General features: G+C 41.7%; 1 protein-coding gene across 9 annotated transcripts in view; it reads left to right on the top strand.

Annotated features, from left to right (window-relative positions):
- LOC118214236 (neural cell adhesion molecule 2-like) overlaps positions 1-17,758 on the top strand; it is a 483,289-nt gene that overhangs the window by 220,923 nt on the left and 244,608 nt on the right. Inside the window, exon 1 of one of the 9 annotated variants that reach the window (XM_035394021.1) lies at positions 2,384-2,685. The exons of 2 other annotated variants lie outside the window; for them this stretch is intronic. In XM_035394021.1, the coding sequence (XP_035249912.1) occupies positions 2,634-2,685 (52 nt within the window). In that variant the 5' untranslated portion in view covers positions 2,384-2,633. Of the gene's footprint in view, positions 1-2,383; positions 2,686-17,758 lie in introns of those variants that run through there. 6 more of the 9 variants (XM_035394020.1, XM_035394019.1, XM_035394018.1 and 3 more) reach the window with 6 other exon arrangements.

The following is a 17,758-nucleotide window of genomic DNA, read 5'->3' as shown; positions in this document are numbered from 1 at the left end:
GAATCTCGCTTGTGGTTTGTGCTTGTGGTTGTTGTTAAAGTGAGTTCACTGCCTGCCCCTTCTGTTCATCTTCCTCTTGAACTTAAATCCCATTGGCTGTTGCCAGAGCCAATCTTGGTTTTCTGTCTTTGACCAATTCAAAGCAGGTGACTCAGTCTTTGGGATGGCTGTCAAAATAAAACAGGCTTAAAAAAATGTTGCCTGCTTTGACTGATCGGCAGTGGACAAAATCAGGAGGCTTGAACCCTTTTTTGACACTAGAGGAAAATTGGCGCCAACTGTGGACCCGACCGGCTCCAGCCGGCCCGACTGCAGTCGTGCTTAGAAAGGGGGGAATTATTGTCAAGTGTGTACCAAGCTTAATACGCAAGGATTAAATCTGAGCAATGACCTTATGTTTAAGTCCATCTCAGCACTTCACCATTCTTTCATAATCAGAAGAAATACCTGGATATTTGGGAGATAATGACAAAGGGGAGGAAAGTGTGTCCCTGGAAGCATAATTATAAAGTTTTTTCAAAGTAAATTAAATCACTGCTGCAGGGTAGCTGGTGAACCTGCTTTTACAGCATTGGACAGTCGCCTAGACAAGGAATACTCTTGAATAATAATCGAGGAATAAGTTGCCAACCTATGTTCTTTTGCTCGTGCATCAAGATATCTTCCAGACAATCAAATTATTGAAGATGAAAATGTTCAATGTTGTCTTTTTCTCTCGACCCAAAGCCATAAAACAAGCGTGCCATTCACTGTGAATTAGGAATATGACTTTCGATTGACTTAATTTAAACTGTTGCTGGAGTTGCTGTTCATTAGGGATTGTTAAATTATTTTGACATTAAGAAGCTACTTTGCCACTTAGCACATAGAGTGTACGTTTCCATGGCATCAGGCATTTGAACTTGGCATTTGAACTAGAATGTAATAGAAAAAAGTTCATAATTACAAACCTTTTAATGGTTCATTTCCATATGGTTTATTAATAATTCCTTTCTACCCTTGTGAAGTTCAAAGTCCTTCAACTTTCAAAGTACAATGATTGTGTGAAATTGCTTCCTGGAGTATATCTGAGAATTGGTAAAAATTCATTTTCATGTAGCACCAGAAAGTCTATTTTCCATGCTTTTTTATGTTCTTCCTGCACAATTAAGTAAATGCTACATTTAATTGAATCAAATCTTAACTTAGTAGATGCTCTAAATTAGGGCACATTGCAATTTTTATAACGTATATATTCTTTTGTACTGATTGAATTTTACAGAGATACTGACAAATTGAATTGTTCCAAAGAGTACTGTCTCCCACCTAGGATTTAACCCCGTGACCTGCAGGTTGTAGGGCTCAGGACTGTAAGTACTCTTCTCTAATACCCATGGCAGCAAGCTGACACTCATTAAAAATCGCACCACTTACACTGTAATTCCAGGGTTATACTGTTATAGCAAGTATTATACAGTATGTACTGTTCCCATCATTTTTTATTTAAAAAAATTTTTTTTGCAGTGTGCATCAACAAAAATCAAGTCTGTACATGTAGCTAGCTTTAAAAATATATATTTTAAAATTTAATTAAAAACATAATTTCATTGAAATAATTATTTCTCTATTTGACATTTGAGCTATTGCAATTGCTCCTAACCCAGACCCCCCCCCCCCAAAAAAAACACCCCTCACATCATTACAAGACAATATATAACTAAATCACAATTTGTTGTCAAAATGAACACTGCATACCAAGCCACATCATGAGAAATCTACCATCTGAGCTTTGTCCATGTCAGTGCATGTTTCCCCACATCCAAGGTCTGAGTTCTGCAATGTGTGAGTAGTTGATGAATTCCTGTCACCTTAGTCAGGGTGGGGCTTCACAAGTTGATGGGCTGGAGATGAACTCTCATTAGAAGAGACTGGTAACCCCCAGCTGCAAAACACACTTAACTTGTGAACAAATACTTCCATTGATAACTGAATCATGGCATAATGGGTTTTTTGTTTGAATTGCATGGAGCGTTGTCACTAAACTGAAGATCAGTGGAGCAGCTGGTCCTCTTGGCTCACTTGATATACTATTCACTGAAGTTGTAGAGTTCCATGCGCAGTAGGCTACATGCATGAAGTCAATCATTGATCTTTAAATCTCCACACTCACTGAGGAACACCCACTTGTGACAGCATTGACAATTAAAATGTGTCTGCAATTCAGTATGGTCTAGCTACTATCCAAACTCATTTAAGTCCATCAACCTGCCCAAGTAAAAAAAAAAAAAAAGTGTATTATAATGGTCGACTTCCCGTATTCTAAATTACTCACAGTAACATGCGTTCATGCTCATATGTTGTTTGATTTATTTAATGATTTGCGGATGGATATTTGTCTTGGAACAATACGGTACTGCGCACGCAGACTCGATTGCCTCAGCAGTGTGTGAACACTGCTGCATTGAGGCTCCTGCTCGCGCTTGACTGTGGATCGTCTCTGTGGTCGGCAGTGAACGCGTGAACAGTGAGCGAGAACAGAGCGCGCGAGCCAGCCACTGACAGAGAGGAGCGAAAAAATCGGTCTCCGCACAGCCACGGCGCTCACAACTCGCTGAGAACAAGGGGAAGCTGTCAGTCTCCTGAACCTGCTCAAAATGATTCCCAACATCATCTGTTTCCTCGGATTGCTCGTCTGCGGCAGCCAAGGTAGGAAAAAATATAATCATTTGCGTGAAGGAATAAGTTGCAAGGTTTCATCTCACCCCTCCGCTCACATCTTAGTCTTGATTGGAAGTGCTGGAGGTTGTTAGGGGAGATGTGGCTGAAGGAGATGAGAGAAAGGGGCGGATTATTGGGTCTGCAGTGTTTTGTAGTTAGAGCACGTCCTTTCGGGGAGAATGCATTTTTTAAATTGTCAATGAAATCGGTGTCTCGTTTTCTGACGTTTTCTCCAGCCCTCAACGGTGCATACATTCATTTAAATGATCACCGTGTTGTTGTGGTATTTGGGTCCGTTTCATTCAACATTTTACAAGTTGTGTATTGTGCCACGATGCTGCTGGAATGTGATCTGTGAGCTTTCCTAAACAGTGCACCAAGTGAAACCTTTTCCAGTGACGATGTCGGTCGAATAGAGGAAAGGTCCTAATATTTGTCGGTGGGATGTGGATGGAATAAAACGAATCAGGTAGATAACAGACATGGGGTAGGGGATAGCAGTCCGAATTCACGAGCTCACAGTATATGCAAAATTTTTATAGCATTTAAGTGAGATCTGGAAAAAGCTTCCAAATGCTGCTGTCCAAGTTTTCGTTGTATGTTCGTAGGACGCGAATCCAAACTGCAGTAGCTATATTCGTTGTTAAATAAATAGAATTAATGGATGCAAGAAGTTGGATTATTGCTGTAAAAAGTTAAGGGAAATGCACAAACAAGACGAGTAGCTGCACGAGATGCATCGTATGTAGTCTATGGTATCTATATCTAAAATAAGTGTTATCGGTATCAGGCTGACGAGACACATTCGTAGTGTGGATAAAATAATGGATTTGATTAAAGTGATTTAAAGCCATGTCACCGCATTAATGATACTGGAGCACTACACGGGACGCAGGGAAAGGTCATTACGGCATCATGCTTCGCCTTTTGTGTCCTTCGATTACTCTGAACTTTTCCGAGCACCAAGTGCGCGTCTCCGGGTCCCAAGGGAGCGGAGAAAGATTGTTTGTCTGGACAAAAGATTTGGTTCCTGACGTAGGACAGCAGGTGGGGGTAGAGCGCTATGCATTGATTTAACACGATGGTTCTGGAGGATGTAGGCTTTGAGAGCAACCTCCGTCTTTGGCATGTTATGTAGTCAGGCGGAGCAGAATCGAATATAGGCGGATTCGGAAATGCTACCTTTACAGGGTTCTTGATCCTCGGCGGAACATCAAATGCTCGCATGTGCTTTTAAATGCCAGGCTTTTATTTTAATTGTTGTGGTGCTGCGGGTTAGTCGCCCGACGTTACACTAACATATTGTGCAACTGAATACATTTCATCTAAGTTGCAATAGCGAAGGTGTGTTTCTTCGTTTTTAAATGACTTTGTTATTATTATTAATTTTAATATCTTGCGCTGTTTTCAACGAAAGTTATGTGTAGCGTGTTACCTTTTGTGCGTTGCCTTTATTTATTTATTTATTTATTTATTTAAATACATCTAGAAAAGTCCAGTTTCGTTTTCGCACATCCACAGCCGGGCAAACGTTGCTTACTTTGCCATCTACATCAGCCGCAATATCCTACGCACATTTACAGCAGCAGCCCTATAAAAGACGCTCTTAGCAATGATATATTGCGCCAGGTGGATTAAATAAATACGATTATTTTCGCCAATAGTGTAAGGCCCACTACTTCTTCTCGTCAGATTTAAAATAATGAATGTTTAGTCTACTCATGTTTAGTGTGAAGAACAAATAACTGTCAGAGACGTTTGATTAATTACGACAGCAGAGGGTGTTTGGATTCTGTAGATCCTCGTGATCATTGGGAGGGCTGGATGACGGCAGTAGCCTCAGGACTGGTTGAAGAAGAAGTCCTTATTGTGTCATTTGAGTAATTTGGGATAATTAAGATGCTGGCTGATGACGTCATGATACTGGTGATGACGATCCCAATAAAAACAACTGGTCTGAATTGCATTTCCCAAATCTTACGAGAGGCGTTGATGTTACTGGTGGGCTGACTGATGCAGGCAACAACAACAACAACAAAAAATAACTGAAGTTGCAGTCACCCCTATTTTTCTCAGGTACACCTCATTCAGTGTAGCCATAGAACCACCGATTTGCAAGGATTTAGTCTGCTTTACAAAAACAAAAAGGCTGTGATTTAATGAAAGGAGGGTTCCACTGATGTGATGATGAAAGCGGTTTGCTTGGACATTAGTATGAGCATGTAGTACAAAGGAGTAAAAGCTTTTGTTCTGTTTCCATGAAATAATTGACATTTAAAGCAATATCAACACTGCTTGAAATTCATGTCCCTAGTCCTGGGATTCTGGCTCTTTCATAGAATAAGGTAGGTTCAGATTTTCAGAACCCTTGCTATATTGTTCATGGGGGAGGGGAAGATTTTAAGAGGAAGTTCTCTTCAAGGATTCAATGGTCTGGAATTAGCCCATTTTTAAAATGTATTTTTGGCGGTTAGAGTGCTGCTTAGCAAGCAAAGTGACACTATGATGTCTTACCTCAGAGAGATACCACTCTCACATTTTCACTTTGTAGATTCATTGCAGGGCTGGGCCATTTCCCTGTTCGTTGACTGGTGAGGGAAGAGCTGGAATCATTCTTGCAGTATAGAGGGGACAGTGGTTGGAAATAACTTCAGATATTAACCTCTTTTCAGCGCTGTCAAAACTGTTCAACGGTGACCAATGAGACAAAGAACGGACAGCGCACGGAGACGGTTTGCTGATGGGATCTCTCGCTCTCTAGGGTGGCCATCTTCAGAGGCGGTAAAAGTTGGGAAATCAGGCCATTCTGGTGGCGTTATGCGAGCAGATAGGCAAATAAACGGAGGTTTTACTGTGCCCACGGTCACGCGTGCCATAAACAACGTCCCTGCCTGTCAGAACAACAAATCATGTCATCACAAAGTTCCAGGAAGTATACGCAGCACTGTAATAACGTTTTCCTTTTCCTGTTATACATATTTCACAAATATGGTGACACTTACTGGGCATGTTTTTCACGGGGATATACAATGTTTATTTTTTATTTTTATTTGACAGAATTAGTGTGTGTGTGTGTGCCTGAATGAGGGAGCCATGTTTAAATATAGGCTTATCCTCTCTGGGGAGGTTAATGGCTATACTTAGAAACCAGATTCGCATTCCCCTTCACCAGGTCACCGCTAATATATCCTAAAAGGTTTATGTTTGAGTTCAACGGCTTGGTAAAATAAATTATGGGCTCTACCAAACTCGCAGGAGACCACTCTAAGAGATGTTAAGCGCCATAATTAAGCAATTTCTCTGACTCTTTCAGCGAAATGTCAGGAGCAGGAGCGCTGAAAGATTTATGTCCTGGTGCAGCGTGCTTGCCTGGTTGTATATAGCGCCCATCTGAGCAGCCTTAGTGTGGTGATCTCCGCTGAGAGCTTGCAGAAGCCTGGAACAGCACACGCAAGAGGGAGGAGAGAGTCCTCATCCACTGGCTCACATAGACACGTACACTAATACATGTACATGCACATACACTTATACACACACACACACACACACACACACACACACACAAATATATACACATACGCTAATACACATAATGCACAGATACACATACACTAAACACAAACACACTAGGGATGGTGCCAAATACAAATACCATATTTGGCAACACTCAAATAATACGTTCTCTCTAAATGTTTTCTACCTCTGAATTTGACCACTATTATTTGGATTCTGATTCTTTTTTTCCCTCCTCTTTGATGTGATTCGCTCAGAAGTCAGCACCTAGCTTCCCAATCACACACACCCCTGCTGAGAGACAGAAAGTGAGAGTTTCCCTTAACACCGAATATGCCAGAGTGACTATAATTACTCCAACTCCAACACCGTTAATGCTATATTCTCCTCCTTCCACGACTTTCCTAAATATTTGGGCTTAAAATAACTGCGTTTTTAAAATAAAATAAAAAATCTACTCAAGCAGTTTGTACCATCTTTTCCACAAAACCCCCCCACCAGACAATAGACATCAGATGCTTTTACCCAGGTGCGAACATGTCGCTGCCTACTCCAGCACGCTATTCAGCAATGGAATGACTGGCACTTTGATATGAATTTCCCAATAAAGCGCTATCGAAACAAATTTCTCACATATAATCACACGAATAGATGAAAATGAATTCACTGCAATTGTGTGATGATGTTTATAAAGCTGCTAGGGTGGGGATGAATAATTGTGGATGCTGTAGTTATAGAAATGATTGGCTTAGAACTCCACGGAGATAACGCCACCAACATATTTTCAGGTTCTTGCTGAAACTGAGATTTTGAATTTTTGAATTAACTGAATAGCCTAGCTATATGACAACTATGTGAAATGTAACCGATTTATGTGCGTGCGGTCCCAGCAAACCACCAAAGCTCCATGTTCTCTGTGGAATTGATTAGAGGAGAGCGACGGTGCATAGGCTATGTAAAAGCACACTCCAAGGAGAAAGAGGGAGAAATGTGCTGAATTTGTTATGACCAAAGAAATGACTTTTAAAAAAAATTGCACTTTGTATTTCTTTAACTACCTTTTCCTATTTGTGTTTTGTCATGCACATTTTAGTGCTTTCCTCAGTGTTCCTGTAATATGCCTTGATACATTTTCCCTTAACCTCTCTAACAAAACCGCAATAATTTATAAATACAAATGTTTACATTGATTCAGTTGTGTCCTTTATTTCAAGAAAATAGTTTTGAAATTTATGGTTTCGTGAAATTAGATCGCTGCTGTTGTAGAAATCAATGCTGTAATTCTGGATATGTTTGACACTGCCGAACATCAGCGTGGCAGTAGTAGGTAGTAAAAAAACACAGCCTTTCTGGAGTTAAAACAATACAGACAGCTTGTTGGCTAATGACACACCCAGTACTGGCTCGTGTGACTCTAAAATGGCTGACCTGCCCTCCAACGAGTGCCCTCCATGCAAATTATCAGTATAGCAGGGGATGTGGTGTCTCCCCATCACTATAGACTGCTCCCAGCTCATGTGCAGGAGCTTGTCGTCACAAACGACAACTTGGGGAAGTTTGAGTAAGAGCATACTAGCTGAATATATAGTCTATCCCAAGGAAGCTTTTTGATTTTTTTCTTTAATTTATCTAACCTTATGCAAATCAAGCATACAGGTAAAGTGGAGCTTCAATAAAAAGGGAAGAGAAGGTTTGAACAGAGTAAAAACAACAAAACATTTAGCCTTGCATTCTGTAGTTTTTTTTTTATTTCATTAGGTGTGAGGAACCATTTTTTAATCATAAAAGCATTTTTTCAGTTTAGAATTGTCTTTGATGTCCTTCTGGTAGGGACGATGGTGGGGTTCATGCAGTTCATATTATGCAATTCAGAGTAAGGATGAGTTTGATTTATGAAAACATTTTGCCTATGTTTGGAACTTGATTTGACTGTTTACCTCAGTGTTATAAAAGCCTGTTATGGCTATATTACATATAGGTCATTGTTTGTTATATACAGCTTTACAAAGCAAATTACCTGTTGTTAAACTGGATTATTATTGATGTCATTGTAAAACCATGCTTTAATATTTGAGCAATAGCAGTGCAGTGCTATAATGGTATAAATAAGGGATTTTTTTGCAGTTTATACAACTTCCGTTTCCAGAAATAAACCGTTTCTGGTTTATGCCACGCCCACTTCTGATTTTTATCCAAATACAAATGCAAATAATTTTGTTGGTTGAACTAATACAGATACAAATACAATAAGCGGCATCTCTCTCCACTGCTAACACACACTCACGAGCATATACACATACACTAATTCATATGTATACACACACAAATACATACACATATTACACAGAGTCACATGCACTAATGCACACACACGCACACACACATACAAATACATGCACATGCAGTAATGTATATATATACACACACACACGCATACATTCAGGAACACACGTACGCACACAGACACATACACACACACAGTATTTCTAAGGGAAGGTATTATCTTTCTAACAGTGCCTCAAGCCTTTTGGGAAGATCACTCCACCACAACTGGACCTTTCCAGCTCTGCTGATGTCATTATGTAATTTCAACTCTATCTCATAAATGTATAAAAAAATATGAGCATATATTTAAAAGAAAACGAATCTAAACTTTCAGGTTATAACATACTTCTGCAACTTCCTAAAACATACCATCAGTGTATTTGTTTGTATGACTGCATGTATGTTTTTTTTGATGCTGTAATAGAATACAGAATGTCCTATTAAAGACATAGAGAGCTGTTCATATAAGAAATGGCTTGTCCATGCTTTTTCATGCAGAGAAATTGATTGTATTATGTGATTAATTGAGTAAAAGGAGAGCACACACACACAGCCTGTATGAAAATGGAATTACTCCCTGAGGGAATTGTATAAGGAAAATCAATTTAAAGAATGGCTAGAGTCAGCGGGCTTCTGAATCATAATAAGGGCCCATTCAGTGTTACAGATATGTGGTTTGTTTTCCTGTTACAAAGCTGTGTTATTGTATGACTTTTCATTTTTAGCTTATGATTCGATATACACAGCTGTGTAGACATTACTTGTGTAAAACTGTGTGCATATTCAAATACATACATTATTCCTGTCTATTATAATGTACTGTACTTTGTATCATATACAGTGCTCTGTGTACAGTGCTCTCCCTATCATATTTTGGACCCTTCCACCAGAGACACACACACACACACACATATGCACATATCTCATGACAGAGTATTAAGCTAATTTCGTCGTTTAATGTACATAGGTTCAATGTATCATCTTGAAGAGATCGTACACATCTGAAGTTATATTGTGTGATAGAGCAGAAACCCTCTTCTCAGCTATTAGGCTAATAAATGATAAATTACAAAAGCACTTTGCGCATGGCGTTTAAACATACATGCCGGAGACATGGAAACAGAGCTCTCTTCTTCGTGAAAATGAGTGAGATTTTAGCCTCTGGGAAGAAGGTGGGAGGAGGAGGAGGGAGGGAACTTTTTGTTCTCTGAATTTCTCTGTCTACAACATGTTAAGAACCACGATGCTGTTTCCTAAGGGCTACCGAAAGCCCTTCCGTTGGTTTTGATTCGGGTACTTTTGGGTATTTTTTTTCCCCACGCAATTGATTTGGGCACTGCAGGACCTTTATGTAGACCAACAATTTGGAGTTCCTTGTTTCGATTAACTGCCATTTAACCCCTGAGCATGTGCTCAACCTCAGTGAGTTTACAGTACAGTGAAACACACCAGCTACACAAATGGGTTAGTGTGAGAACTGAATAGATAGGTTCCAGAAATTCCATCATTACATGTGGCTTCTTGACACCAATATCATGCTCCACATCCTGGAACACCTATTCTTCACAAGTGATGTAACCCAGGGCGGTAAGAAAGTCATGATGACTTGATGAACCATTCAGACGTATTTTGACAACTTTTTCAGCCTGTTAGTGTTAAAATGTTGATGTTGGGCTAAGACCCTATGACCCTTGTCCCTGTTGCCTGTTGGTCAGAAATGAGTTGCCTGTTGGTCATCCCTCACAATAACCTGTGGACTTTTTTGTGTAGTGCAAGGTTGATAAGACGTCTAGGCATCAGGGTGAAAACCCAACTAAATTTGGGTTGAAAAGTGAAAGTTCTCTAGCCAACTAAATAGCCAGGCTAAATCTGGGTGAAACCTGAGCTATATTGAGGATGGCCTAGCCTGTTTATATCAAAATGTCTCTCAACCTAGATCCCCCCCCCGTAGACACCTGCGTTGTTCCTCGTTACCTGTGGCGGCAGGCTTATCTGGTGCATGGTGCCCTCCCAGTGCTGTGCTGGCTGAGGGGCCACACCCGCCTTCCTAGACCCCCCCCCCCCCCCCCAGCAAGGCCCCTGCCTGCCTCGTTACAGCCGCTAACTCTGTGAAACGCCTGCTAAGGGCAGAATGGATGAATCTCTCATTTACAATATGCAACCGGAGTCATCTTCTGACTGTAATTGTTTTGGATTTAAGTGCTACAGATGTATAATGGAAGATTGATTTTAATTGTAGATGTTCCTTGGGTCTCGCTCCTTCTTAAACTATTTTTGCGTCTGTAGATATTTTCACTTGGAAATTTCCCTCAAGTGTTTAACACTCTTTAGTCTTAATCAGCTCTCACTGCATTGCAATGTCCTTAGCCCTGATTGAGTTTATTTAGTGTTTTTCTTTTGCCTGAGATGCATAAAGTTTTGATGTAACCATGTGATATGGACTTGCCATTTAGTTGCCCTGTGGCCAAATGGGATATAATTATATAGTCATGTAATCAGAACTTGAAGAAACGCTTTATAGAGAGCTTTTGTCAGCTAGGAAAACTGGTTGCTTTATCAGGGAATTTATAAAAGAGTTACACAGTTATTGCATTGATTCTCAGCACAATCACCACTTATCACCTATTTGTAAATGGGTCATGCCATTTACCACGTTAACATCACATGCTAGCCGTATGTGTTTCATACAAGCTTCCCTCTGTACTCATATTACAAAAGCACACACTGTAACCCTGCTGTATCCAGGAGGGCTAGATGAAATGGAGCGCACTTTTTTTTTCCTGGTAAGAAATTCTTTATCACAGTGTTTCAGATGAAATCGCTGTTGTGACCAATGCCGAGGGCATTATGAGACTTTCAGGGGCTGTGGCGCTTGAGAGTTAAGGAGTCATTGTCACAGCGTTTGCTTGCTTTTACCTCAGAGTAGAAGCTGCCTCCCCAACGAAGCGTGCGCTGATCTGATTGTGACTTGATTTGTTCTGAAGGATCGGGCTACCGGCAGTTCGCCATGCTCTCCGACGGTGTGAAGGCATGGGATGTTTTTTGGCGCGAGAACAGAAAAACTGCATTAGCCGCCATCGTGCTCAGTCTTAGGAAACGCACTGAAAGTCACGTGACCGGGTTTGCCGGGCTGCGCTTTCTGCTTCAGAGAACTCTTATTTCACAGTGAAATGGAAGGACATTCATGCCAGATTTTATCCCTTATGGGCCCGATGGCTCTGGGCCTGATATCCTTTTCTTTTTTGAAGATGATCAGCAGGAGCACAGGCTCCTGCTCACGCGCCACCCGCTGCCTGGGAGAGGAGCAAGAGACTGGTGCGGTAGGAGGTGGAGATGACCTGCATCCTCTCTCTGGATGTCCAGTGCCTGATCCAGGAACAGGAGTCAGCGACCTTGAGGTCTCCCGCTCCAAGCAAGGATGAAAAATATGGCAGATTTACTCAGGCAGCGCAAGTCTAATTCTTAAAAAAAAAAAGCCTGTCTCTCAGATGACATCATCGCAGTCAGGGCCAGGCCTCTGATGGGTTTTTCGGACGTGGGTTCAGTGGGGTGCAGTCAGGCAGCGAGGTGGGACAGCAGCTGTTTTAATTGCCTTGCAGCTCTGCCTAACCGCACGTGACGTTTCGACAGACCGCCGATCACGCGGGCGCTCACCCAGGCTGAACACTAATCAAAGAGAATTGCAGCTGAAATGAGGTGATTTGTCTTAATTCAATTTGGCTTTTGCTGGATTTGATCCAGACTAAGCTGAATTCAGCGCGATTGAATTTTAACAGGTGCAAATTGCTGGGTTGAGCTGAATTGAGAAATATAGGTGATCAGATGTTTCCCAGCCTTGTGTAGTCCCAGGCTCTGGTTCCCTCAGGTTTTAATGAGCTCAGTGGGGTCAGGATGAAGTAGAAATCCCCATAACAAAGAAAACAGACTTTGCTCTTTTATAAAACAAAACTAGAGAAAAAAAAATTTCTTACCTGTCAAAAAAAAAACAGACTTTGCTTTGAGCGAGTGTGTGTGTGTGCATGTGCGCATGCATGTACTGTACGTGTGTGTGTGTGTGTGGGTTGGTATGAGTGTGTGTGTGTGTGTCAGCGTGCATGAGTGCATGTGCATGTTGGTATGAGTGTGTGTGTGTGTGTGCGGGTGTGTGTTGATATGAGTGTGTGTTTGTTGGTATGTGTGTATGTGTGCATGTAGGGATGGGTGTGAGACCTGCTGGATGACAGTAGAGAAGTAGTTCAAAGTTCACAAAGTTCCTGGACTGTTCCTGACATCAAGAAATGCCATCAAGGGACATATGGGAAAAGGTCTTTCTAAAGTAGGACTGTGATGACCTGATTTGACAAAAATACACCACAGCAATGAATACCATAAATCTAAAAAATGTAGATTTTCCACCCACACATCTGTTAGTCCTATTAAAGTCCTGCTTATTTGACATTGGAGTAAACTTACTGCTGTTTCGCTGGGCTCACATGTTATGCTGTTATCTGAGGAGGCGGCTATGCTGCGGCTCTACCACAGCCATGCTTGCATTACCCTCAGTCAACCATTAACCTGGGTGGCCAGAAGCACTGACTCTGCTGAAGCTGTCTGTGACTCCCTCTCTCACAGAGAAGAGAAGCTATCTGTGACTCCCTCTCACACAGTGAAGAGCACTGGCCCTACTGAAGCTGTACGTGACTCCCTCTCACACAGTGAAGAGCACTGGCTCTACTGAAGCTGTCTGTGACTCCCTCTCACACAGTGAAGAGCACTGACTCTGCTGAAGCTGTCCGTGACTCCCTCTCACACAGTGAAGAGCACTGACTCTGCTGAAGCTGTCCGTGACTCCCTCTCACATAGTGAAGAGCACTGACTCTACTGAAGCTGTCCGTGACTCCCTCTCACACAGAGAAGAGCACTGACTCTGCTGAGAAGCTGGATGTGACTCTCACACAGTGGACAGTGCTAAATCAGCTGAACTTAAAATACTTAAATGGCCCAAAGGTGCCCGTTTGAAAGCATGGTTGTTCTACATACTGGAGACGATGATAGCTTTACCGAATTTGGATTTTTCTTTCAGAACACATTTTTGTCGATTCAAATTTTGTTTTTGCTGTTGTTGAAATGCAGTTTTTGGTTTTGGTGTTGCCCCACAAATAGAGCAGTTCAGAGGGAAACCGACTGTAAAAAAAAAAAAAAAACTTTAAAACAGGAAGAAAACAACTGTAAAATAATGCACTTCATAAAAGTCTTTTGCATTAGGAAAGAAAAATAATGTTGCTTTACATTTTCACTACTGACATTAACGTACGACAGATGATTATTGTAATGACAGCAGCCAGCGGTAATTCATTGCTGTGACATTAATACGCCTGGTGCTGGATACTTATGTTCCACAGCCGCAACGAGAAATGAATCTCCCTGCGCATAATTAGACGCAGTATCATTTTCATTAGTAATACGGGCTGACACGTACGCTTCGATTGCATTTCCCCGAAGGCCTCTGTTCTCCATCCTCATCCGTTCTTCGGTTGAACCTGCTGTTTAACAGGGAGAGCAGAGACCGGTAGTGCACAGCTTTTGGTTGGAAAAACCTCGCGTAGGTAGAGTTGCGTATAGATATTCATGGTACGACTGCAGTACATCAGAGGAGCTTGCTCAAAGTGATTTTGACTGTAAACTGTCAGTGCGCTTTGCCACTGTCGTCCTTTATACGCATAAAGGGCAAAGCACAACATGCCTTCTCAGAAATAAACCTCGAAGCTCCAGTGTGTTTATCGAACTTAGAATTTGGTTGATTGGTTGGTGAGGAACACTCAGTGGGTGGACTTGTTTGAAAGATGTAGAAAGGAACAGTTTTATGTCCGTTAAACAGCTCTCATTTTGGGCAAGCACAGCCAATCAGAACCCACTTGAGTGACTGCTGCTCCAATCAGGGATATCGACTTTGGGATAATGCTCACACAGCATGGGTCATTGCACAAGACTGTGGAAGGGATGGCTGAGTAAACGCTGATGAACTAAACATCGCTGTGATTGATTGATTCCTTTCTTTCCAGCCATTGGTGGAGGACAATGGGAGGTGGTTTAGCTGAAGTTAATGAATTAAACATAGCTTTGATTGATTGACTCCGTTCTCCCTGGGCAGAGAGGTTGAGAAACGTGTAAATGAGAGCCACTTCAATTCAGAGGGTAGCGGTACAAAGCGTTTTGCCAATAATGTCTTCTGTTGGCAGTGCAGAAAATGACCAGACGCCCATGAGCTTGCTGTTGCAACAGCTTTGTGGAGTTGCCCTGTCACAGTACCTAAGGGTCATGGCTTCTGATCTCAGAAGATAGAAGGTGCAACCCCTCACTTCAGTAGCTTCGGCCATTCTTTACAATAATAGTTGATTTCTTTGGCCTTCTGTGCTTTCGTGGTGATGTCAGTGGCTTGTTTCATCGGTTTCCGTTCACGACTTGCGAAAATGTGCTATAATAAGAGTGTATCCATTGTTTCATTAGGGCAAGGTTCACTATGTTGCATTCAACGTTGGAAGAAGTAAAAACTCCATGGATTTGGCAGCAGAGCATTGCCAGTGTTTCCAGTTGGGAAGTTGGTTTGCTGTGTTCCACCTGATTCCACCAATCATCCGCTTGCATCGACTTTCAAAGTCCACGTCTTCATGAATGTATCCATAGGGGAAGAGATGGGCAAGCCTTCCCGCCCTCATCCCCGGAGAAACCGCGGTCTGAGCGACACGCCGTGCTCAGGAAACGGCTTCCCCGAGGGCCCATTGTGCTCTGCTTAAACACTAGCCTCCTTTACACTGTGTGTGTTTAGCTGTCAGCTCTCCGGCCCTATGTTGATTTTGCTCTCTTAATGAGTTTCCTCTCTCGCGGTCTGTAAGAGGAGCTCTGCCAGGGCTGTTTCATCACAGCAGAGGCATGCCTTTTTTCCAGTGAGGGAAGCGGAGTGCTGTCTTCTGAGTGTCACGATAGTGGAAATGGACAGGCCTACGGTGCGGCGTTTTGTCTTCTGAGAGATGTGATTGGGGCTGCTTTGTTATTGAAACTCGCTGTTGCTCGGTGCAGCTTTCCGTCAGCGCCACCAGAAAGGCCTCACACACTCAAACAAACAACAGAAGAAACGCACGCCACAAAAACAGCCACCCTGCTGTATACACGGCTGGCTTATATTGTGCACTCCTGCAGTCTCATTCTGCCGTACACCTGGGTTAATTATACAGGACTACAAAGCGTACTACTTTCACAAGTCGGGTGAAACTGTTCTGTTCAGGACGTCGCAGGTTGAGTTGAGTTTATGCTGAATTCTCATTTCATTTGGGGCGTCCAGAGGTGAAAAATCCAGGTTCAGAAAGTAAAGGTCCTCCCCACTACTTTGTTCCAATGACCTGGATTCCCCAATTAGCACAATTCTTCAGGCAGGAGGTAGAACTAATTAGTGAAATCAGCTGGCTCAGTTCATTGGTGGAAGAAACACATGACAGGACTTTTACTTTCTGACCCCTGGACTTTCCACATCAGAATTAGAATGTTCTTAACCTGAATTACATCAGTAAATATCCAGCTGTATAAATTAGTTATATGTTAAAGAATGGTAGCTGTGAAAAGTTGCTGTGAATGAGAGCACTTGCTGAATGTGGTAATGTAAAATGAAAAATGGAAAATGTATTGTTTCATTGAGATTTGGCATCACTGCTAAGATAGGATTCTTTGGCATTAAGAACCCAATGGCACACAGCAACCAGAAAGGAATAAAATAAGAGAAAACTTCCAAAAAAAAAAAAAAAAAAAATTTAATAAAGAACAGGCCAATTATGTGTTATCTTCTGCAATATGCAATTAAGAAGGAAAATTATATTCATCAGACACTGTTTGTTTGTGTTGCGGCCATTCTAAAGGTGCACAGACACCTTTTTGACTGAATTCACTGTGAAATGGGAGATGCTGTTTTGCATTACAGCCGAGGAAATTGTCACCTGAGCATGAAAAATTACAACGTTTTTTTATCTGGCGTGCGTTTGTTAAACTGGGACAACATCCAGTGAAAAAAGGAAGCTGTGATAATTATGAACAGTTGGTGAATGTAGTACAGATTCCTCGTGGGATGATTCATATGGACATAAAAGACCTGTGTAGAGTCGCTACAGCGGTATACTTTTCAGGTGTGATGATTGTATGTATTATCTGTTCATGGATATTTTACCTTTAATGTGGGTACAAAGCAGCTTTGAGAAACAAACTTTTTCTGTTTAATCTCATCTGGCACTTTACTCAGTAATAACAGTACGTGCCTTTTGGAGTGTTATTTCAGCACCCACGTTACATTTTATTTTGTATTACTTCAGTGTTTTTGTGTTGAGTGATGGGACCCCAGCTTTTTCATGTTTACATAAATTACCTCAATAGTGACATCAGATAATTTAAACAGACATATTTTGTTCAGTTTCAAAAGGCTTAGGGGTACTAGTCTATTGGAGTCTAGGCATTTTGCTTTAGATTTAAAATGGCCATCGTGACGCTTGGACATGGACCAAAAATAGAAAATAGAGAATACATCAAAGTTCATAGACCATGTTAAAAGGGTCCATGACCTGCTAAGAGGATGAAACTGGATCAGATTGAATGCCCAGAAATCGAGGGTCAGCAGGTCATCCCCATGTGCAGTGCTCATTATGACCAGATCCTTGGCTCCTGTACAGCATTTCACCCAGTGCAGCTACACTGTGACCCTGTCCTGACCTCCAATATTAAATATATATATATATTTTTTTTTTAGCCCTCGTGTAAAGCACTTTTCAGAAATACATATATACAGTTTATGGTCTCAGAGGAAACTCACAGCGCCATTTAAAGAGGTTAAGTGGTCTCAGTAATGACCCGCTGTCAGTGAAAGAGATCTATAAACTCATGGGCTGAGTGAGTTGAGGGGATATTGCCCCTGGAGGGATTGGGCATCGTGGCCACGGCATGCCTTGGTACCAGGAAGCTCAGCTGGGATAAAACATGGCTGTAATGAAGCCCGGTGGGAGATCGTGTGATCCCGTTTCTCGCTCTGCGATAAAACAGTCTGCGCCGCTGAAAAAGGCTGGACGTTTCCCAGAATTCATTGCTGTAAGTTGATGAGCTCAGTGTCCTCGGGAATATGAGACTTTTAAGGAAATTCGGAGCAAATTTTTTATTTTTTTTCTTCTTCTCCTGATTCCACTCAGGACAAAAGCAGCAAATTAAATGCTTT

Source organism: Anguilla anguilla, chromosome 15 (genome assembly GCF_013347855.1).
Source record: "Anguilla anguilla isolate fAngAng1 chromosome 15, fAngAng1.pri, whole genome shotgun sequence".
Lineage (NCBI taxonomy): Eukaryota > Metazoa > Chordata > Actinopteri > Anguilliformes > Anguillidae > Anguilla > Anguilla anguilla.
The sequence above is the reverse complement of the archived record's forward strand: the minus strand, read 5'-3'. Positions and strand labels throughout refer to the sequence as shown.